General features: G+C 38.9%; 1 protein-coding gene across 1 annotated transcript in view; it reads right to left on the reverse strand.

Moving 5' to 3' along the window:
- MYO15A (myosin XVA) overlaps positions 1–27,306 on the reverse strand; it is a 106,850-nt gene that overhangs the window by 64,081 nt on the left and 15,463 nt on the right. Inside the window, exons 2-6 of the mRNA XM_075830630.1 lie at positions 14,164–14,246; positions 13,443–13,506; positions 13,245–13,354; positions 12,464–12,538; positions 629–719 (exon numbers count right to left, since the gene is read on the reverse strand). Coding sequence (XP_075686745.1) covers positions 629–719; positions 12,464–12,538; positions 13,245–13,354; positions 13,443–13,506; positions 14,164–14,246 — 423 coding nt within the window. The remainder of the gene's footprint in view (positions 1–628; positions 720–12,463; positions 12,539–13,244; positions 13,355–13,442; positions 13,507–14,163; positions 14,247–27,306) is intronic.

The following is a 27,306-nucleotide window of genomic DNA, read 5'->3' on the forward strand; positions in this document are numbered from 1 at the left end:
AGAATGATAAGGGGGCAACAAACACAGGGCCTCATGTCTCAGGATAGGTGGTGTAGTGTTGTGAACTTGCACTATGACTATGGAATAGGGCTTCTCTGCTGTATGTACACCCTTGATCTAGATAGATATAGGTCGATAGATCGATCGATCGATAGATAGATAGGATAGATCTCAATCACAAAGGAAGAAGTTAAATACCTAACATACAATACCTCTATCTGCAAAATCCAGTAAGATGTGGATATGGAAAGGTGGAAGATACGGTTAGACCAGCTTAAAATACAAATAATACTTCATGATAAAATAAACTCTTTCAAAAGGATGCAAATAAATTGTAACAATATTAAAAAAGTGTTCATCCCTATCCATCCAGTAAGATCTTGTATATCTACATAACCCTTGGCATGTGCCACAATACAATCAGTTTACAGATAATGTGTTAAAAATTCAAATTATCTCTTTGCTCAGGGTTTACATTGGAATCCCAGGAAAAGGCTCACTGACTAGAACAAGGGTCCACCGTATTTGAACACGGACACAGTGTATACAAAAGTATCTATACGGACATGACAGTGATGGGAGTCTATGTGTTGATGCCAGTATGATGGATTTATTGTACATAACTCACCTGGTTTGTCACACCACGCCTCTGATTAACTGCTACCAGGTAACGCAGAATCAGCTTAGTGGCTTCTGTTTTACCAGATCCACTTTCTCCACTGATGAGAGCAAACAAATGAAATCATTAAATCATAATACTTATAATAAAACTACTATAATACTGCCCCTATATACAAGAATATAACTACTATAATACTGACCCTCTATACAAGAATATAACTACTATAATACTGCTCCTATATACAAGAATATAACTACTATAATACTGCCCCCTATATACAAGAATATATCTACTATAATACTGCTCCTATATACAAGAATATAACTACTATAATACTGCTCCTATATACAAGAATATAACTACTATAATACTGCCCCCTATATACAAGAATATAACTACTATAATACTGCTCCTATATACAAGAATATAACTACTATAATACTGCCCCTATATACAAGAATATAACTACTATAATACTGCCCCCCTATATACAAGAATATAACTACTATAATACTGCCCCTATATACAAGAATATAACTACTATAATACTGCTCCTATATACAAGAATATAACTACTATAATACTGCTGCTATATACAAGAATATAACTACTATAATACTGCTCCTATATACAAGAATATAACTACTATAATACTGCCCCCATATACAAGAATATAACTACTATAATACTGCCCCCTATATACAAGAATATAACTACTATAATACTGCCCCTATATACAAGAATATAACTACTATAATACTGCTGCTATATACAAGAATATAACTACTATAATACTGCTGCTATATACAAGAATATAACTACTATAATACTGCTCCTATATACAAGAATATAACTACTATAATACTGCCCCCTATATACAAGAATATAACTACTATAATACTGCTCCTATATACAAGAATATAACTACTATAATACTGCCCCTATATACAAGAATATAACTACTATAATACTGCCCCCCTATATACAAGAATATAACTACTATAATACTGCCCCTATATACAAGAATATAACTACTATAATACTGCTCCTATATACAAGAATATAACTACTATAATACTGCTGCTATATACAAGAATATAACTACTATAATACTGCTCCTATATACAAGAATATAACTACTATAATACTGCCCCCATATACAAGAATATAACTACTATAATACTGCCCCCTATATACAAGAATATAACTACTATAATACTGCCCCCATATACAAGAATATAACTACTATAATACTGCTGCTATATACAAGAATATAACTACTATAATACTGCTCCTATATACAAGAATATAACTACTATAATACTGCCCCCTATATACAAGAATATAACTACTATAATACTGCCCCCTATATACAAGAATATAACTACTATAATACTGCTCCTATATACAAGAATATAACTACTATAATACTGCCCCCATATACAAGAATATAACTACTATAATACTGCTCCTATATACAAGAATATAACCCACTATAATACTGCCCCCTCTATACAAGAATATATCTACTATAATACTGCTCCTATATACAAGAATATAACTACTATAATACTGCTCCTATATACAAGAATATAACTACTATAATACTGCCCCCATATACAAGAATATAACTACTATAATACTGCAGCTATATACAAGAATATAACTACTATAATACTGCTCCTATATACAAGAATATAACTACTATAATACTGCCCCCTATATACAAGAATATAACTACTATAATACTGCCCCCTATATACAAGAATATAACTACTATAATACTGCTCCTATATACAAGAATATAACTACTATAATACTGCCCCCATATACAAGAATATAACTACTATAATACTGCTCCTATATACAAGAATATAACCCACTATAATACTGCCCCCTCTATACAAGAATATATCTACTATAATACTGCTCCTATATACAAGAATATAACTACTATAATACTGCCCCCATATACAAGAATATAACTACTATAATACTGCTGCTATATACAAGAATATAACTACTATAATACTTGTTATGGCAGGAATGAGGTGAAGGGAACAAGTGAGCCCTAATCTACCCACCGCCCTGTCCCTGCCTACTTGCAACGACCCGCCCTAGGCGACGGGGTACAACTTGGCGGCGGTCCCTACGCTGTCTAAGTGCAAGGGAATACAAACAGGGAACAAGCAAGGGAAGGGGCAGTAGCTCACGGAACGCCGCGAGGAAACGGAGCGGTGAATGAGCCAGTCAGGATCAGGATGTAGTGGAGTATACAAACGGGAGCACGGAGCAGGAAGCAAGCCAGGGGCAGAGCGAAGCAGGATAAACGGAACTGAAGCAAGGCAGAAGAACGGCAGAAGCAGGCTGGAGCAAGGCAGCAGTGGGGCCAGGAATCAAAGAAGAATAACAAGCAAAGAGGAAGAGAAAACGGCAGGTATAAATGGACAGGGGGCGGAGCTAACTCCGACTGACCAGGCCGCGATAGGCTCTCCCACTCCTGAGCCTGCCACCCTGATTGGTGGGAGCCGGTGTCAGTCTCAGAGGTCTGGCCTCAGGTGTCGACTGATTAATCCTGGGAGTATACCCAGACGTAGTGCCTGGCAGATCCTTTACAATACTGCTCCTATATACAAGAATATAACTACTATAATACTGCCCCCTATATACAAGAATATAACTACTATAATACTGCCCCCTATATACAAGAATATAACTACTATAATACTGCCCCTATATACAAGAATATAACTACTATAATACTGCCCCTATATACAAGAATATGACTACTATAATACTGCTCCCTATATACAAGAATATAACTACTATAATACTGCCCCCATATTCAAGAATATAACTACTATAATACTGTTGCTATATACAAGAATATAACTACTATAATACTGCCCCTATATACAAGAATATAACTACTATAATACTGTCCCCTATATACAAGAATATAACTACTATATTACTGCTCCTATATACAATAATATAACTACTATAATACTGCCCCCTATGGACAAGAATATAACTACTATAATACTGCTCCTATATAAAAGAATATAACTACTATAATACTGCCCCTATATACAAGAATATGACTACTATAATACTGCCCCCTATATACAAGAATATAACTACTATAATACTGCTCCTATATACAAGAATATAACTACTATAATACTGCCCCCTATATACAAGAATATAACTACTATAATACTGCCCCCTATATACAAGAATATAACTACTATAATACTGGCTCCTATATACAAGAATATAACTACTATAATACTGCCTCCTATATACATGAATATAACTACTATAATACTAGCTCCTATATACAAGAATATAACTACTATAATACTGCTGCTATATACAAGAATATAACTACTATAATACTGCTCCTATATACAAGAATATAACTACTATATTACTGCTCCTATATACAAGAATATAACTACTATAATACTGCCCCCTATGGACAAGAATATAACTACTATAATACTGCTCCTATATAAAAGAATATAACTACTATAATACTGCCCCTATATACAAGAATATGACTACTATAATACTGCCCCCTATATACAAGAATATAACTACTATAATACTGCTCCTATATACAAGAATATAACTACTATAATACTGCCCCCTATATACAAGAATATAACTACTATAATACTGCCCCCTATATACAAGAATATAACTACTATAATACTGGCTCCTATATACAAGAATATAACTACTATAATACTGCCTCCTATATACAAGAATATAACTACTATAATACTGGCTCCTATATACAAGAATATAACTACTATAATACTGCTGCTATATACAAGAATATAACTACTATAATACTGCTCCTATATACAAGAATATAACTACTATAATACTGCCCCCTATATACAAGAATATAACTACTATAATACTGCCCCCTATATACAAGTATATAACTACTATAATACTGCACCTATATACAAGAATATAACTACTATAATACTGCCCCTATATACAAGAATATAACTACTATAATACTGCCCCTATATACAAGAATATGACTACTATAATACTGCCCCTATATACAAGAATATAACTACTATAATACTGTCCCCTATATACAAGAATATAACTACTATATTACTGCTCCTATATACAAGAATATAACTACTATAATACTGCCCCCTATGGACAAGAATATAACTACTATAATACTGCTCCTATATAAAAGAATATAACTACTATAATACTGCCCCTATATACAAGAATATGACTACTATAATACTGCCCCCTATATACAAGAATATAACTACTATAATACTGCTCCTATATACAAGAATATAACTACTATAATACTGCCCCCCTATATGCAAGAATATAACTACTATAATACTGCACCCTATATACAAGAATATTGTTAGGGATCTGCCAGGTACTTCATCTAGCTATACTCCTGGGATTAATCAATCCACACCTGAGGCCAGACCTGCTCGACTGACACCATCTCCCACCAACCAGGGTGGCAGGCTCAGGAGTGGGAGAGCCTATCGCGGCCTGGTCTCTCGGAGTTAGCTCCGCCCCCTGCCCTTTATTACCTGCCCTGTGCTCTCCCTCAGTGCTTGTAATTCTTTTGGATTCCTGGCCCCACTGCTGCTTGCTCCAGCCTGCTTCTGCCGTGCTTCTGCCTTGCTGCAGTTCTGCTTGACCTGCTTGCTTGCCCTGGCTTGCTTCTGTCTCCGTGCCTGCTCGGGTGTACTCACTTCGTCCTGGTCCTGACTGTTCGTTCGCCGCCCCGTTTCCTCGTGGCGTTCCGTGGCTACTGCCCCTTCCCTTGCGTGTTCCCTGTTTGTCTTCCTGTGCACTTAGCCAGCGTAGGGACCGCCGCCCAGTTGTACCTCGTCGCCTAGGGCGGGTCGTTGCAAGTAGGCAGGGACAGGGCGGTGGGTAGATTAGGGCTCACTTTCCCTTCACCTCCTTCCTGCCATTACATAATTACAAGCCCTTACCTAGTCTACCATTTCTCCTACGCTGACGCTATCATGGACCCCCTTGAGACCCTGACCCAGCAGATGCAGGGCCTCTCCCTACAGGTCCAGGCCCTGGCCCAAAGGGTCAATCAGGGTGACGCTGCTTTAGTAGTACCCCTCACCTCACCTCTAGAACCCGACCTCAAGTTACCTGACCGGTTTTCAGGGGACCGTAAGACGTTTCTCTCCTTCCGGGAGAGTTGCAGACTGTATTTCCGCCTAAAGCCCCACTCCTCAGGTTCCGAGAACCAGCGGGTGGGTATCATCATATCCCGACTCCAGGAAGGGCCCCAAGAGTGGGCCTTCTCCTTGGCTCCTGACGCCCCTGAACTTTCCTCTGTTGATCGTTTTTTCTCTGCCCTCGGACTCATTTACGACGAGACTGACAGGACTGCTTTAGCCGAGAGTCAGCTGGTGACCTTACGTCAGGGTAGGAGACCGGTTGAGGAATACTGTTCTGATTTTAGGAAGTGGTGCGTAGCTTCTCAGTGGAACGATCCGGCCCTAAGGTGCCAGTTTAGGTTAGGATTATCTGACGCCCTGAAGGATCTGCTGGTTAGCTACCCCTCGCCTGACTCCCTTGACCAGGTTATGGCCCTAGCAGTACGACTTGACCGACGTCTCAGGGAACGTCAGCTAGAACGCTTCAGTGTGCTCCCCTCTGACTTTTCTGCGATTCCCCCCGAGGTCCCGTCTCCTCGCCCCTCCACGGAGGACTCGGAGGTACCTATGCAACTCGGGGCCTCCATGTCCCCTCGACAACGTAGAGAGTTTCGCAGAATGAATGGTCTCTGCTTCTACTGTGGGGACGACAAGCATCTACTGAACACCTGTCCCAGGCGCAAGAATAAGAAGCCGGAAAACTTCCGCGCCTAAGTGATCATCGGGGAGGTCACTTGGGCGCACAGGTATTTCCCGTTAATGTGAAACGCAATAAAATTTTGCTTCCCTTTCAGGTCTCGTTTGCTGGCCGGTCTGCCACGGGCAGTGCTTTCGTGGATTCTGGCTCATCTGCTAATATCATGTCTGTGGATTTTGCTATGTCTCTAAAGATGCCTTGTATTGATTTACCTTATCCCATCCCTGTAGTAGGAATCGACTCAACCCCCCTTGCTAATGGTTATTTTACTCAGCATACTCCTGTTTTTGAACTCCTGGTTGGCTCCATGCATCTGGAGCAGTGCTCTGTACTGGTGATGCAGGGATTATCGTCTGATCTGGTATTAGGTCTTCCCTGGTTGCAGTTGCATAATCCCACATTTGATTGGAATACTGGGGATCTCACCAAATGAATGTCTTATGTCATGTCTTTCTGTTAACTCTATTTCTCCCCGGGAGGAGGTAAACACGCTTCCTGAGTTTGTTCAGGACTTCGCCGATGTGTTTTCTAAGGAGGCCTCCGAGGTGTTGCCCCCCCATAGAGATTACGATTGCGCTATCGATTTGGTGCCTGGTGCCAAGCTTCCTAAGGGTAGGATATTTAATCTTTCATGTCCTGAACGTGAAGCGATGAGGGTGTATATCCAAGAATGCCTGGCCAAGGGTTTCATTCGCCCCTCGACTTCTCCTGTAGGTGCTGGCTTCTTCTTCGTGGGGAAGAAGGATGGTGGTCTTAGGCCGTGCATTGATTATCGTAACCTGAATAAGGTCACCGTAAGGAACCAGTACCCACTTCCTTTGATTCCAGATCTTTTTAATCAGGTTCAGGGAGCCCAATGGTTTTCTAAGTTCGATCTACGGGGGGCATATAACCTTATCCGCATCAAAGAGGGGGATGAGTGGAAAACTGCGTTCAACACACCCGAGGGTCATTTCGAATACCTGGTCATGCCCTTTGGGTTGTGTAATGCCCCTGCTGTCTTCCAGAATTTTATTAATGAAATCCTGAGAGAGTACCTGGGTAATTTTCTTGTTGTGTACCTTGATGACATACTGGTGTTTTCCAAGGACTGGTCCTCCCACGTGGAGCATGTCAGGAAGGTGCTCCAGGTCCTTCGGGAGAATAATCTGTTTGCTAAGACTGAAAAATGTGTCTTTGGGGTACAGGAGATACCATTTTTAGGGCAAATCCTCACTCCTCATGAATTCCGCATGGACCCTGCCAAGGTTCAAGCTGTGGCGGAATGGGTCCAACCTGCCTCCCTTAAGGCGTTACAGTGTTTTTTAGGGTTCGCCAACTATTACAGGAGATTTACTGCCAACTTCTCGGTCGTCGCTAAGCCTCTTACGGACCTTACCCGCAAGGGTGCCGATGTCCTCCATTGGCCCCCTGAGGCCGTCCAGGCCTTTGAGACTCTCAAGAAGTGCTTTATCTCGGCCCCCGTGCTGATTCAGCCCAACCAAGAGGAGCCATTTATTGTGGAGGTTGACGCTTCCGAGGTGGGAGTGGGGGCCGTCTTGTCCCAGGGTACCAGCTCCCTCACCCATCTCCGCCCCTGTGCTTACTTCTCTAGGAAGTTTTCGCCCACGGAGAGTAACTATGATATTGGTAACCGCGAACTTCTAGCCATTAAATGGGCTTTTGAGGAGTGGCGGCACTTCCTGGAGGGGGCCAGACACCAGGTAACGGTCCTTACGGATCACAAGAATCTGGTTTTCCTAGAATCGGCCCGGAGGCTTAATCCTAGACAAGCTCGGTGGGCACTATTCTTTACCAGATTTAATTTCTTGGTTACCTATAGGGCTGGGTGCAAGAATATTAAGGCTGACGCTCTGTCACGTAGTTTCATGGCCAATCCTCCTTCCGAGAAGGATCCCGCTTGTATTTTACCCCCTGGTATAATCGTCTCTGCCACGGATTCTGATTTAGCTTCTGATATCGCGGCTGATCAGGGTGCAGCTCCCGGGAACGTCCCTGGGGACAAACTGTTTGTTCCCCTGCAATACCGGCTGAGGGTACTCAGGGAAAACCATGACTCCGCTCTATCTGGTCATCCTGGCATCTTGGGCACCAAACACCTCATTACCAGAAACTATTGGTGGCCTGGGTTGCCTAAAGATGTTAGGGCTTACGTTGCCGCTTGTGAGGTTTGCGCTAGGTCCAAAACCCCTAGGTCCCGACCTGCGGGCCTACTACGTTCCTTGCCCATTCCCCAGAGACCTTGGACCCATATCTCCATGGATTTTATCACCGATTTGCCTCCATCTCAGGGCAAGTCGGTGGTGTGGGTGGTAGTCGACCGCTTCAGCAAGATGTGCCACTTTGTGCCCCTTAAGAAGCTACCTAACGCCAAGACGTTAGCTTCTTTGTTTGTGAAACACATCCTGCGTCTCCATGGGGCCCCAGTCAATATCGTTTCTGACAGAGGGGTACAATTTGTTTCCTTATTTTGGAGAGCTTTTTGTAAAAAGTTGGAGATTGATCTGTCCTTCTCCTCCGCCTTCCATCCCGAAACTAATGGCCAAACGGAAAGGACCAACCAATCCCTGGAACAATATTTAAGGTGTTTCATCTCTGACTGTCAATTCGATTGGGTCTCATTCCTTCCCCTTGCTGAATTTTCCCTGAATAACCGGGTCAGTAACTCGTCAGGGGTCTCCCCGTTTTTCTGTAATTTCGGGTTTAACCCAAGGTTCTCCTCCGTCTCCCCTGGTTGTTCCAATAATCCTGAGGTAGAGGAGGTTCATCGGGAACTGTGCACTGTCTGGGCCCAGGTTCAGAAGAACCTAGAGGCGTCCCAGAGCGCACAAAAGATTCAGGCGGATAGTAGACGTTCTGCTAACCCCCGGTTTGTCGTCGGGGATTTGGTCTGGTTGTCGTCCAGGAACTTGCGCCTTAAGGTCCCGTCCAGGAAGTTTGCTCCCCGATTTATTGGACCTTATAAGATCATTGAAGTCCTCAACCCTGTATCCTTCCGTCTGGAGCTCCCCCCATCCTTTCGCATACATGACGTCTTCCATGCCTCCCTCCTTAAACGCTGCTCCCCGTCCTGGTCCCCCTCGAGGATACCTCCTGTTCCCGTTCTCACCCCTGAGGGGGTGGAATTCGAGGTGGCCAAGATTATGGACAGTAGGATGGTCCAGGGCTCCCTCCAGTACCTGGTCCATTGGAGAGGATACGGGCCGGAGGAGAGGACTTGGGTACCTGCCCGTGATGTTCCCGCTGGGGTATTGATCAGGAGGTTCCACCTCCTCTTCCCCACTAAACCGGGTCCCCTTAGTAAGGGTCCGGTGGCCCCTCATAAAAGGGGGAGTACTGTTAGGGATCTGCCAGGTACTTCATCTAGCTATACTCCTGGGATTAATCAATCCACACCTGAGGCCAGACCTGCTCGACTGACACCATCTCCCACCAACCAGGGTGGCAGGCTCAGGAGTGGGAGAGCCTATCGCGGCCTGGTCTCTCGGAGTTAGCTCCGCCCCCTGCCCTTTATTACCTGCCCTGTGCTCTCCCTCAGTGCTTGTAATTCTTTTGGGTTCCTGGCCCCACTGCTGCTTGCTCCAGCCTGCTTCTGCCGTGCTTCTGCCTTGCTGCAGTTCTGCTTGACCTGCTTGCTTGCCCTGGCTTGCTTCTGTCTCCGTGCCTGCTCGGGTGTACTCACTTCGTCCTGGTCCTGACTGTTCGTTCGCCGCCCCGTTTCCTCGTGGCGTTCCGTGGCTACTGCCCCTTCCCTTGCGTGTTCCCTGTTTGTCTTCCTGTGCACTTAGCCAGCGTAGGGACCGCCGCCCAGTTGTACCTCGTCGCCTAGGGCGGGTCGTTGCAAGTAGGCAGGGACAGGGCGGTGGGTAGATTAGGGCTCACTTTCCCTTCACCTCCTTCCTGCCATTACAAATATAACTACTATAATACTGGCTCCTATATACAAGAATATAACTACTATAATACTGCCTCCTATATACAAGAATATAACTACTATAATACTGGCTCCTATATACAAGAATATAACTACTATAATACTGCTCCTATATACAAGAATATAACTACTATAATACTGCCCCCTATGTACAAGAATATAACTACTATAATACTGCCCCCTATGTACAAGAATATAACTACTATAATACTGCTCCCTATATACAGGAAAATAACTACTATAATACTTCCCCTATATACAAGAATATAACTACTATAATACTGCCCCCTATATACAAGAATATAACTACTATAATACTGCCCCCTATATACAAGAATATAACTACTATAATACTGGCTCCTATATACAAGAATATAACTACTATAATACTGCCTCCTATATACAAGAATATAACTACTATAATACTGCCTCCTATATACAAGAATATAACTACTATAATACTGCCCCCTATGTACAAGAATATAACTACTATAATACTGCCCCCTATGTACAAGAATATAACTACTATAATACTGCTCCCTATATACAGGAAAATAACTACTATAATACTTCCCCTATATACAAGAATATAACTACTATAATACTGCCCCCTATATACAAGAATATAACTACTATGATACTGCTCCTATATACAAGAATATAACTACTATAATACTGCTCCTATATACAAGAATATAACTACTATAATACTGCCCCCTATATACAAGAATATAACTACTATAATACTGCCCCGATGTACAAGAATATAACTACTATAATACTGCCATCTATGGACAAGAATATAACTACTATAATACTGCCCCCTATATACAAGAATATAACTACTATAATACTGCTCCTATATACAAGAATATAACTACTATAATACTGCTCCTATATACAAGAATAGAACTACTATAATACTGCCCCCTATATACAAGAATATAACTACTATAATACTGCCCCCTATATACAAGAATATAACTACTATAATACTGCCCCTATATACAAAAATATAACTACTATAATACTGCCCCCTATATACAAGAATGTAACTACTATAATACTGCTCCTATATACAAGAATATAACTACTATAATACTGCCCCCTATATACAAGAATATAACTACTATAATACTGCCTCCTATATACAAGAATATAACTACTATAATACTGCTCCGTATATACAAGAATATAACTACTATAATACTGCTCCTATATACAAGAATATAACTACTATAATACTGCCCCTATATACAAGAATATAACTACTATAATACTGCCCCCTATATACAAGAATATAACTACTATAATACTGCTCCTATGTACAAGAATATAACTACTATAATACTGCCTCCTATATACAAGAATATAACTACTATAATACTGCCCCTATATACAAGAATATAACTACTATAATACTGCCCCCTATATACAAGAATATAATTACTATAATACTGCCCCTATATTCAAGAATATAACTACTATAATACTGCCCCCTATGTACAAGACTATAACTACTATAATACTGCTCCTATATACAAGAATATAACTACTATAATACTGCCCCCAATGTACAAGAATATAACTACTATAATACTGCCCCTATATACAAGAATATAACTACTATAATACTGCCCCCTATATACAAGAATATAACTACTATAATACTGCCATCTATGGACAAGAATATAACTACTATAATACTGCCCCCTATATACAAGAATATAACTACTATAATACTGCTCCTATATACAAGAATGTAACTACTATAATACTGACCCCTATATACAAGAATATAACTACTATAATACTGCTCCCTATATACAAGAATATAACTACTATAATACTGCCCCCTATATACAAGAATATAACTACTATAATACTGACCCCTATATACAAGAATATAACTACTATAATACTGCCATCTATGGACAAGAATATGGATCTCAAGAAGTTGGAAAATATTTTTTAAATAGCGAATGAGATCGCAGCATGCACAGTAAATCATCACTCACCTAATAATAATACACTGGTTGTGTTTGGCATCCATCAGTTTGGTGTAGGCTATATTTGCAATTGCAAAAAGATGTCTGGAAAAAATACATTTACAGTGACTGGGTAATTAATACACTTTACTGGGGCATTCCTACAACTAAAAGTCTCATACCAATCATGTGAAACTCACGGTCACAATGCCTTTAGTTATTGCCTTTGGGGGGAAAAAAATCATTGAGCAGCCCCAGCCTTAAATGGTAACTAAAATTTCAGAAAACTTCCGACATGTCAGACGTTTTGACCGGTGGGGGGCGTTTTGATCGAGCACTGAGACCTCCACCGATGGCTAAAATGAAGCAGCAGAAGCACTCGGGTGATCGCTGAGCCGCTTTGTCTCGGACAGGATTTTGTCGGAAAGCCGATATAACGGTGTATGAACTCATTGGAAAGTCTATGGGGTCAGTACACTGTTACATCAGCTTTCCGAGAAAAGCCAATCAGAAACTAACTGCAGGATCAGACTACACAGTTTGTAGTCTGTTACCATGGGGACACAGATCTGCATAGGAGGAACTTCCCATCACGGCTGTCATAGCTCAGCTCTAACTGACTGCCCATAGGCGTTCCAAAAAAGTAAAGATGCCATTGTGCCCTGATGCACAATATTAAAACAGATGCATCAAATTTGAGATTTCCCTATATCTGCAGCCAGTAGAATCGTTCTCCTTATATCTCATTGCAGCATCAATCCAAGGAAAGGATGTACACAATAATAAGAAAAGAGGGATAAAGACAACTTACGGAGGAGTTTCTCCCAAGGCTTTCCCTTCATAATGCAACACATGGTCTGTCCCATAAATATTCAGCATCCTGTATGGGTTAAATGAAAGGAGGATGCTACCAATATACGTCTAGGAGAGGGGAGAAGGGGCTAGTTACGATTACCTTACAGGCAGCTCTGGACATTGAGCTCTCAAAAAACACCGTAGGCATACTCACATATATCAGCTCTCGCTCAAACCTTTTTCTCAGGTTGTTAAGGACCGACGCTTCTTGTAGGTCCCTGCAAAATAATAATGGCCACGTCACACACCATATACAATGAATTCATGTTATACATATCATATACAGAATGCTGAAAAGATATGAAGCATGCCAAGAAATGGCCGACCCCATGTCAAAGAGAAAATACAGAGACTATTAGGGAATTGCTTAAATGAACACTACGAGCAAAACTGATACGGTGTGCTGGGCCTAGTACGGGTTCCGAGGGGGTGGAGCATGACACAGAGAGTCAAAGAACACAAAAGAGAGAATTTGTGTCATACACTGCTCCTCACAAAAGAGTGTACCAGTTTTTCCGGGAGTGTTCCTTTAAGTATTGGACATAACTCTCGAGAAGCCTTGCCACCAATTCTGTCTTGCATAGTCCCTACTTCTCTTTAGCAGATATAGTGTTATGCCTAATGCCGGGCTGAGGGGGGCGGTGCATGACACAGGGATTTTCTCATTGGTCTTTTTTTTAATTCCTTTGTCATGCTCCACCCCCTCAGGCTCTGCACATGGTATAACAAAGTTGTACCTGGATCGCTCAATTAAATTGCAGACCATAATATCATTCTTTTATCTGTGTGATCGATCCAAACATGAAACTTAGAAAATATATATAAAATATATGTGACCGTACCAAAATATATTTCGAATGCTCAGTGATACTCACTCCAGTTGTGTCATATCCTGGACTTCATTCTCGTCCTGCTCTTGGCTTGGCCCAATGTTCTGAGGGCTTCTCATGGGTTGCATCTTGGATAAACCAACAAAAATGTAAGAAAATGACCGGAGTCTTCAAGTTTCACAACCTTCTCGTGTACAAATCTTTTCAAGGCCTTATGTGCTTAGATGGTAAAATTTGCAACTAGCAAATCATCCAAATACATGTGCGGCCATGTAATACATTGCCGGCCCGAGTTGACCAGAGCTGCAGCTGCTCTTTCTTAGAGGCTCTCCACTTTGGCAAAAAGAAGGGGGTTCTCAGCAGATGACCCACTTCTATGTGATCTATATTCCCTCTGACAGCCCCTTTTAAGGAGCATTTCCACCTGGAGTTAAAAAACACTAACACCTATATATAAAATATATACGCCCTTGAGTCGTTCCCTTCCTACAAGTTTTGTAAGATTATGTTTAGCCGTTTCTTAGTCATATCTGTTTCTTTTTTCTGTATTTTCCAAGAGTGACTACAGGAAATATCCGTCATCACATCTCTTGTTGAAGTAGTCACCCATCTTCCTTGACTCCTGAATGCAGAATCTGCCTAGCAATCCAGGGATAGAGGGACTGGCAAATTATCGCCGCATAACCAACCAGATTTATCCTTCCAGAAGTCTGGAGAACATGTGTGACAACCTCTGTAGGAGCAGTTGTTGTGGCCATTTCCGGTTGTCACTCTAGGAAAACACAGAAGGAGACACAAATTTAGGGAGAACAAGCAATTATGACTAAAGCTACGTTCAGACGAGCGTGTACAATTTGCGCGCATAAAAAAAAAAGCGTTTTTCCTATATTTCAGGACGGTGTGCGTTGCGTATTGGCATCAGTGTGCTTTGGTGATTTTACCTTCCAGGTAGAAATGACCTGTAACCCCTCCCCGCATATTCACGCACATGCCTGTCGGGGAATGCAGCCTATTCGCGCATTCCCACGTGCATGTACATGATGGCGATCGCGTGGGTATAGAAGCTGTGGCCTCACGATCACCACGGGAATCCGACTGTGACTCACAGCCGGGCTCCCGCTACAACTGCTGAGATACCTTAAATCCCAGCCGTTTGACCCATTAAATGCCGCGGTCAATAGCAACCACGGCATTTAAATCTTTTGACAGAGGGAGGGAGTTCCCTCTGTCACCCAACGGCGGCCCGCGATGAGATCGATGGCCACCGACAGGTTGTCATGGCAGCCGGGGGTCTAAAATAGGTCCCCAGGCCTGCTCTGGCTGTATGCCTATTAGGCCGTGCAAGAGGCATGGCCTAATAGATTGCCTGTCAGTTTTACACTGACAGGCAATAATGCTTTGGTATAAGAATTATGCCAAAGCATTATATCTGCGATCAGAAGATCCCCTAGTGGGACTTCAAAAAATAATTAAAAACAGTTAAATAAAGTTTTTGAAAAAATAAAAAAATCGTGCCAACCCATAGAATAAAGGTAACCCGTGAGCTATACCGCATAGTGAACGGCGTCAATTTAAAATGCTAAAAACAATGCAGGAATAGCGGGATTTTTTTCAATTCCCTCCCCCCAAAAAAGTTAATCCATATAATATATGCACCAAAAAATGGTGCCATTGAAAAACACAACTCGTTCCGCAAAAAAAAAACAAGCCTTCATACGCCTATGTCGACGAAAAAATAAAAAAGTTATAACTCTTGGAATGTGAAGATGAGAAAAATAAAAAAAAGAATGCTTGGTCATTAAGGCCAAAATAGGCCTGGTCGTTAAGGGGTTAAAGGGCACCGAGTTGTCAGAAAGGTGCAATATACAAAGCAATTAGCCGTACGGGTCTAGTGTCTCGTGTGACTTGCCGGACTGCTGTCTCTTAGCAGGATCTACTTACCCAATGCATGATTATTCAACCACTGGTAACATATAGTGCAAAGAATAAGACGATGCTGGTTGTAGACAACTGGTATTCCCCTTTAAGAAAGTTTTTTTTTTTTTTTACTTTTTAAAATGTACGTTTGTTCCTCGAGCAGAATGAGTAGGGGATTATTCCAGTGGTCACAGCAGAAAGCAATGGACTTCACACAACCCAAGAACAATTCTAATAATCAATCTCCTTGAATCCAAATCCTCTGTCCCTCAGGAGCAAGTAAAATAAAACTTTGCATGCAGTGTCGTCACAGATTAATTGCTCCTGGAGTTCACAGATCCTTCATGACAACACCAGACTAGGGGGCATTTGCTAACATGGTGCAATTGTGCTGTATTTATGGTAATCAGCCGGGGCCAGTCTTCCCAGAAATTCTCCATTCTTCGCCTCTACTAGATACATATGCCTTAATGGGGCATGAGGAAAGGGGTTGTCCTGATGGGACAATCCCTCTAAAGAAACACTCTAGGCAAAACTGATACACTGTGTTATGCCTAATGCAGTGCCTAAGGGGGCGGAGCATGACACAGAGATTCAAAGAACACCACAGAGAGAGTTCCTGTGTCATGCTCCACCCCCTCAGGCCCTGCACTAAGCATGAGTCCAATTCTGCCTTGCATAGTTTCTGCCTCTATTTAGCTTATGAGGGTGCTGGCAAGGATGCAAATGCCCGTCAGGGCACATATGATTTTACAAAACTTCAGTTAAAAAAAATCTGTATGTTCCATGTTGGTGCTTTAACAACAGTGTCAAATGATGACCACTGAAAAAATACAATACAGTGCCTAGGTAGCAGTGCCACATAATGCCTAAGGCTGGGTTCACACGACCATGTTACGTCCGTAATGTACGGAATGTATTTCGGCTGGAAGACCCGGACCGAACACAGTGCAGGGAGCCGGGCTCCTAGCATCATAGTGATGTACGACGCTAGGAGTCCCTGCCTCTGTGTGGAACTACTGTCCCGTACTGTAATCATGATTACAGTACGGGACAGTTGTCCTGCAGCGAGGCAGGGACTCCTAGCGTCGTACATCACTATGATGCTAGGAGCCCGGCCCCCTGCAGTGTGTTCGGTCCGGGTCTTCCGGCCGAAATACGTTCCGTACATTACGGACGTAACATGGTCGTGTGAACCCAGCCTAAGACCTCATACACACGACTGTCCATGTGAGTCTTCAATTTATCCGCATTTTTGCAGATAAATTGCGGACCCATTCATTTCTATGGCCCCATGCCATACCACGGATCGTGGGTTTCACGGATCCGTGCTGCAGCCGCAAATCTGGACCGCAAAAACTCAGGACATGTCATTTTACGGTCTATACAAATAATATAAGGCCTCAGGCCCACTTCAGTTTTTTTTCGTCAGGGCGCTATCCGTTGTTATAACAGATAACACCCTGACACATTCACTTCAATAGGGCCATGCACACTTCCGTTGTTTTAATGGAACCGTGCGGCCATTACGTCAAAATTAGGGCAGGTCCTACTCCTGCCTGTTTTTGACGGAACAGTCTCGGCATTTTCATTGAATTTTGTCCGTGAAACAACGGACTGCACACGTTAACCATCCGTGTGCGGCCCGTGTTTGACGGAACCGTCATTAGCGGCCGTTAAACGGCCAACGGAACTGTGAATGAGGCGTTAAAGTGGCCTCGAGTGTCAGGCCATCACTGGCGCCCCCATCGGCAGGTAAGGCTGATGTGCCCTGTGTCGCGCACCTTTAATGCTGGCCCTGTTTCCAGTTACATGCCCTCCACTACTGTCAAGTTTAATACACTGCAAAACTATCCGAGCCCACAATTCTCATTCTGGAGGGTTTATACTTGTAATTTCTTTATATTGATATATTGCACCATATTAGTAAATGACCTGCACTAAAAACGTATTATCTTCCTATAAATTTGGTGCATTGGCCCTGTTGCTTTTTGGTGCACGTATTTCAGAACAAAATGGATTAGACCACAGATGCATTGTATTTTTTTATTTTTTTAGTGCTGAAAAAAATGCACCAAGATCCTAATAGTCTTACATGTACAATAAAAGTCCTTTAATCCAGCATCCCCGAGTCTACCAATTCCGATAATATGCTTTTGTCCGGCAAATCATTGCCTGATAATCCAATATTTCATGTTTTACATAACTTTTTATTCCTGGAGAATGTCACTGATAAAAGTAATTTTCATCCCGTTCCCTCTGTCCATCTGATAATCCAGGATGGTTGATAATCTAATCTTTTTTTGCATCTATTTGGTGCCGGTTAGATTCAAGGAATTTTAGTACATTTCAGAGCATAAGGAGATTTAATAAAGTTTTTTCTATAGAGTGATACACCCCAAACATTTGGCATTTGGCACTCCTTTACCCTTTTATGGCACAGCTCTGTAGAGCAATAACATATTATATAATATCATTCAGTATATCGACAATTTTTGTTAATTTAGAAGGTATATAATAGGTGCATTGTATGCCAAATGAAGGGTTAAAATAAACCAGGAACACGATGATGCATAAAATATACTAAATCTCACCATGTACCAGTCCCACAGCTGCATCATATTCAAATATAAAGTACATGAATACATGTGTATATATATCAACTGTACATATATAATTATATACCAGATACCCAGGTTATACCAGCATGCTCCATATCACTATATACAAGAAGATGTATAACTTATACCAGCTGTACATATATAATTATATACAGAAGATACCCAGGTTATACCAGCATGCTCCATATCACTATATACAAGAAGATGTATAACTTATACCAGCTGTACATATATAATTATATACAGAAGATACCCAGGTTATACCAGCATGCTCCATATCACTATATACAAGAAGATGTATAACTTATACCAGCTGTACATCTATAATTATATACAGAAGATACCCAGGTTATACCAGCACGCTCCATATCACTATATACAAGAAGATGTATAACTTATACCAGCTGTACATATATAATTATATACAGAAGATACCCAGGTTATACCAGCATGCTCCATATCACTATATACAAGAAGATGTATAACTTATACCAGCTGTACATATATAATTATATACAGGTGATACCCAGGTTATACCAGCATGCTCCATATCACTATATACAAATAGATGTATAACTTATACCAGCTGTACATATATAATTATATACAGAATATACCCAGGTTATACCAGCATGCTCCATATCACTGTATACAAGAAGATGTATAACTTATACCAGCTGTACATATATAATTATATACAGAAGATACCCAGGTTATACCAGCATGCTCCATATCACTATATACAAGAAGATGTATAACTTATACCAGCTGTACATATATAATTATATACAGAATATACCCAGGTTATACCAGCATGCTCCATATCACTGTATACAAGAAGATGTATAACTTATACCAGCTGTACATATATAATTATATACAGAAGATACCCAGGTTATACCAGCATGTTCCATATCACTATATACAAGAAGATCTATAACTTATACCAGCTGTACATGTATAATTATATACAGAAGATACCCAGGTTATACCAGCATGCTCCATATCACTATATACAGGAAGATGTATAACTTATACCAGCTGTACATATATAATTATATACAGAAGATACCCAGGTTATACCAGCATGCTCCATATCACTATATACAAGAAGATGTATAACTTATACCAGCTGCACATATATAATTATATACAGAAGACACCCAGGTTATACCAGCATGCTCCATATCACTATATACAAGAAGATGTATGACTTATACCAGCTGTACATATATAATTATATACAGGAGATACCCAGGTTATACCAGCATGCTCCATATCACTATATACAAGAAGATGTATAACTTATACCAGCTGTACATATATAATTATATACAGAATATACCCAGGTTATACCAGCATGCTCCATATCACTGTATACAAGAAGATGTATAACTTAGACCAGCTGTACATATATAATTATATACAGAAGATACCCAGGTTATACCAGCATGTTCCATATCACTATATACAAGATGTATAACTTATACCAGCTGTACATATATAATTATATACAGAAGATACCCAGGTTATACCAGCATGCCCCATATCACTATATACAAGAAGATGTATAACTTATACCAGCTGTACATATATAATTATATACAGAAGACACCCAGGTTATACCAGCATGCTCCATATCACTATATACAAGAAGATGTATAACTTATACCAGCTGCACATATATAATTATATACAGAAGACGCCCAGGTTATACCAGCATGCTCCATATCACTATATACAAGAAGATGTATAACTTATACCAGCTGTACATATATAATTATATACAGAAGATACCCAGGTTATACCAGCATGCTCCATATCACTATATACAAGAAGATGTATAACTTATACCAGCTGTACATATATAATTATACACAGAAGATTCCCAGGTTATACCAGCATGCTCCATATCACTATATACAAGAAGAGGTATAACTTATACCAGCTGTACATATATAATTATATACCAGATACCCAGGTTATACCAGCATGTTCCATATCACTATATACAAGAAGATGTATAACTTATACCAGCTGTACATATATAATTATATACAGAAGATACCCAGGTTATACCAGCATGTTCCATATCACTATATACAAGAAGATCTATAACTTATACCAGCTGTACATATATAATTATATACATGAGATACCCAGGTTATACCCGCATGCTCCATATCACTATATACAGGAAGATGTATAACTTATACCAGCTGTACATATATAATTATATACAGAATATACCCAGGTTATACCAGCATGCTCCATATCACTATATACAGGAAGATGTATAACTTATACCAGCTGTACATATATAATTATATACAGAAGATACCCAGGTTATACCAGCATGCTTCATATCACTATATACAAGAAGATGTATAACTTATACCAGCTGTACATATATAATTATATACAGAAGATACCCAGGTTATACCAGCATGCTTCATATCACTATATACAAGAAGATGTATAACTTATACCAGCTGTACATATATAATTATATACATGAGATACCCAGGTTATACCCGCATGCTCCATATCACTATATACAGGAAGATGTATAACTTATACCAGCTGTACATATATAATTATATACAGAATATACCCAGGTTATACCAGCATGCTCCATATCACTATATACAGGAAGATGTATAACTTATACCAGCTGTACATATATAATTATATACAGAAGATACCCAGGTTATACCAGCATGCTTCATATCACTATATACAAGAAGATGTATAACTTATACCAGCTGTACATATATAATTATATACAGAAGATACCCAGGTTATACCAGCATGCTTCATATCACTATATACAAGAAGATGTATAACTTATACCAGCTGTACATATATAATTATATACAGAAGATACCCAGGTTATACCAGCATGCCACATATCACTATATACAGGAAGATGTATAACTTATACCAGCTGTACATATATAATTATATACAGAAGACACCCAGGTTATACCAGCATGCTCCATATAACTATATACAAGAAGATGTATAACTTATACCAGCTGTACATATATAATTATATACAGAAAATACCCAGGTTATACCAGCATGCTCCATATCATTATATACAAGAAGATGTATAACTTATACCAGCTGTACATATATAACTATATACAGGAGATACCCAGGTTATACCAGCATGCTCCATATCACTATATACAAGAAGATGTATAACTTATACCAGCTGTACATATATAATTATATACAGAATATACCCAGGTTATACCAGCATGCTCCATATCACTATATACAAGAAGATGTATAACTTATACCAGCTGTACATATATAATTATATACAGAAGACACCCAGGTTATACCACCATGCTCCATATCACTATATACAAGAAGATGTATAACTTATACCAGCTGTACATATATAATTATATACAGAAGACACCCAGGTTATACCAGCATGCTCCATATCACTATATACAAGAAGATGTATAACTTATACCAGCTGTACATATATAATTATATACAGAAGACACCCAGGTTATACCAGCATGCTCCATATCACTATATACAAGAAGATGTATAACTTATACCAGCTGCACATATATAATTATATACAGAAGATGCCCAGGTTATACCAGCATGCTCCATATCACTATATACACTATATACAAGAAGATGTATAACTTATACCAGCTGTACATATATAATTATATACAGAATATACCCAGGTTATACCAGCATGCTCCATATCACTATATACAAGAAGATGTATAACTTATACCAGCTGTACATATATAATTATATAGAGAAGATACCCAGGTTATACCAGCATGCTCCATATCACTGTATATAAGATGTATAACTTATACAAGCTGTACATATATAATTATATACAGAAGACACCCAGGTTATACCAGCATGCTCCATATCACTATATACAAGAAGATGTATAACTTATACCAGCTGTACATATATAATTATATAGAGAAGATACCCAGGTTATACCAGCATGCTCCATATCACTGTATATAAGATGTATAACTTATACAAGCTGTATATATATAATTATATACAGAAGACACCCAGGTTATACCAGCATGCTCCATATCACTATATACAAGAAGATGTATAACTTATACCAGCTGCACATATATAATTATATACAGAAGATGCCCAGGTTATACCAGCATGCTCCATATCACTATATACACTATATACAAGAAGATGTATAACTTATACCAGCTGTACATATATAATTATATACAGAAGATACCCAGGTTATACCAGCATACTCCATATCACTATATACAAGAAGATGTATAACTTATACCAGCTGTACATATATAATTATATACAGAAGATACCCAGGTTATACCAGCATACTCCATATCACTATATACAAGAAGATGTATAACTTATACCAGCTGTACATATATATCTATATACAGAAGACACCCAGGTTATACCAGCATGCTCCATATCACTATATACAAGAAGATGTATAACTTATACCAGCTGTACATATATAATTATATACAGAAGATACCCAGGTTATACCAGCATGCTCCATATCACTATATACAAGAAGATGTATAACTTATACCAGCTGTACATATATAATTATACACAGAAGATTCCCAGGTTATACCAGCATGCTCCATATCACTATATACAAGAAGAGGTATAACTTATACCAGCTGTACATATATAATTATATACAGAAGATGCCCAGGTTATACCAGCATGCTCCATATCACTATATACAAGAAGATGTATAACTTATACCAGCTGTACATATATAATTATATATAGAAGATACCCAGGTTATACCAGCATGCTCCATATCACTATATACAAGAAGATGTGTAACTTATACCAGCTGTACATATATAATTCTATACAGAAGATACCCAGGTTATACCAGCATGCTCCATATCACTATATACAAGAAGATGTATAACTTATACCAGCTGTACATATATCATTATATACAGAAGATACCCGGGTTATACCAGCCTGCTCCATATCATTATATACAAGAAGATGTATAACTTATACCAGCTGTACATATATAATTATATACAGAAGATACCCAGGTTATACCAGCATGCTCCATATCACTATATACAAGAAGATGTATAACTTATACCGGCTGTACATATATAATTATATACAGAAGATGCCCAGGTTATACCAGCATGCTCCATATCACTATATACAAGAAGATGTATAACTTATACCAGCTGCACATATATAATTATATACAGAAGATACCCAGGTTATACCAGCATGCTCCATATCACTATATACAAGAAGATGTATAACTTATACCAGCTGTACATATATAATTATATACAGAAGATACCCAGGTTATACCAGCATGCTCCATATCACTATATACAAGAAGATGTATAACTTATACCAGCTGCACATATATAATTATATACAGAAGATACCCAGGTTATACCAGCATGCTCCATATCACTATATACAAGAAGATGTATAACTTATACCAGCTGTACATATATAATTATATACAGAATATACCCAGGTTATACCAGCATTCTCCATATCCCTATATACAGGAAGATGTATAACTTATACCCACTGTACATATATAATTATATACAGAAGATACCAAGGTAATACCAGCATGCTCCATATCACTATATACAAGAAGATGTATAACTTATACCAGCTGTACATATATAATTATATACAGGAGATACCCAGGTTATACCAGCATGCTCCATATCACTATATACAAGAAGATGTATAACTTATACCAGCTGTACATATATAATTATATACAGAAGATACCCAGGTAATACCAGCATGCTCCATATCACTATATACAAGAAGATGTATAACTTATACCAGCTGTACGTATATAGTTATATACAGGAGATACCCAGGTTATACCAGCATGCTCCATATCCCTATATACAGGAAGATGTATAACTTATACCCACTGTACATATATAATTATATACAGAAGATACCCAGGTAATACCAGCATGCTCCATATCACTATATACAAGAAGATGTATAACTTATACCAGCTACACATATATAATTATATACAGAAGATACCCAGGTTATACCAGCATGCTCCATATCATTATATACAAGAAGATGTATAACTTATACCAGCTGTACATATATAATTATATACAGAAGATACCCAGGTTATAGCAGCATGCTCCATATCACTATATACAAGAAGATGTATAACTTATACCAGCTGTACATATATAATTATATACAGGAGATACCCAGGTTATACCAGCATGCTCCATATCACTATATACAAGAAGATGTATAACTTATACCAGCTGCACATATATAATTATATACAGAAGATACCCAGGTTATACCAGCATGCTCCATATCACTATATACAAGGTGTATAACTTATACCAGCTGTACATATATAATTATATACAGAAGATACCCAGATTATACCAGCATGCTCCATATCACTATATACAAGAAGATGTATAACTTATACCAGCTGTACATATATCATTATATACAGAAGATACCCGGGTTATACCAGCCTGCTCCATATCATTATATACAAGAAGATGTATAACTTATACCAGCTGTACATATATAATTATATACAGAAGATACCCAGGTTATACCAGCATGCTCCATATCACTATATACAAGAAGATGTATAACTTATACCGGCTGTACATATATAATTATATACAGAAGATGCCCAGGTTATACCAGCATGCTCCATATCACTATATACAAGAAGATGTATAACTTATACCAGCTGCACATATATAATTATATACAGAAGATACCCAGGTTATACCAGCATGCTCCATATCACTATATACAAGAAGATGTATAACTTATACCAGCTGTACATATATAATTATATACAGAAGATACCCAGGTTATACCAGCATGCTCCATATCACTATATACAAGAAGATGTATAACTTATACCAGCTGCACATATATAATTATATACAGAAGATACCCAGGTTATACCAGCATGCTCCATATCACTATATACAAGAAGATGTATAACTTATACCAGCTGCACATATATAATTATATACAGAATATACCCAGGTTATACCAGCATTCTCCATATCACTATATACAAGAAGATGTATAACTTATACCAGCTGTACATATATAATTATATACAGAAGATACCCAGGTAATACCAGCATGCTCCATATCACTATATACAAGAAGATGTATAACTTATACCAGCTGTACATATATAATTACATACAGAAGATACCCAGGTTATACCAGCATGCTCCATATCACTATATACAAGAAGATGTATAACTTATACCGGCTGTACATATATAATTATATACAGAAGATGCCCAGGTTATACCAGCATGCTCCATATCACTATATACAAGAAGATGTATAACTTATACCAGCTGCACATATATAATTATATACAGAAGATACCCAGGTTATACCAGCATGCTCCATATCACTATATACAAGAAGATGTATAACTTATACCAGCTGTACATATATAATTATATACAGAAGATACCCAGGTTATACCAGCATGCTCCATATCACTATATACAAGAAGATGTATAACTTATACCAGCTGCACATATATAATTATATACAGAAGATACCCAGGTTATACCAGCATGCTCCATATCACTATATACAAGAAGATGTATAACTTATACCAGCTGCACATATATAATTATATACAGAAGATACCCAGGTTATACCAGCATGCTCCATATCACTATATACAAGAAGATGTATAACTTATACCAGCTGTACATATATAATTATATACAGAAGATACCCAGGTTATACCAGCATGCTCCATATCACTATATACAAGAAGATGTATAACTTATACCAGCTGCACATATATAATTATATACAGAAGATACCCAGGTTATACCAGCATGCTCCATATCACTATATACAAGAAGATGTATAACTTATACCAGCTGTACATATATAATTATATACAGAATATACCCAGGTTATACCAGCATTCTCCATATCACTATATACAGGAAGATGTATAACTTATACTCACTGTACATATATAATTATATACAGAAGATACCCAGGTAATACCAGCATGCTCCATATCACTATATACAAGAAGATGTATAACTTATACCAGCTGTACATATATAATTATATACAGGAGATACCCAGGTTATACCAGCATGCTCCATATCACTATATACAAGAAGATGTATAACTTATACCAGCTGTACATATATAATTATATACAGAAGATACCCAGGTAATACCAGCATGCTCCATATCACTATATACAAGAAGATGTATAACTTATACCAGCTGTACGTATATAGTTATATACAGGAGATACCCAGGTTATACCAGCATGCTCCATATCCCTATATACAGGAAGATGTATAACTTATACCCACTGTACATATATAATTATATACAGAAGATACCCAGGTAATACCAGCATGCTCCATATCACTATATACAAGAAGATGTATAACTTATACCAGCTGTACATATATAATTATATACAGGAGATACCCAGGTTATACCAGCATGCTCCATATCACTATATACAAGAAGATGTATAACTTATACCAGCTGTACATATATAATTATATACAGAAGATACCCAGGTAATACCAGCATGCTC

This window comes from Rhinoderma darwinii, chromosome 6 (assembly GCF_050947455.1).
Source record: "Rhinoderma darwinii isolate aRhiDar2 chromosome 6, aRhiDar2.hap1, whole genome shotgun sequence".
Lineage (NCBI taxonomy): Eukaryota > Metazoa > Chordata > Amphibia > Anura > Rhinodermatidae > Rhinoderma > Rhinoderma darwinii.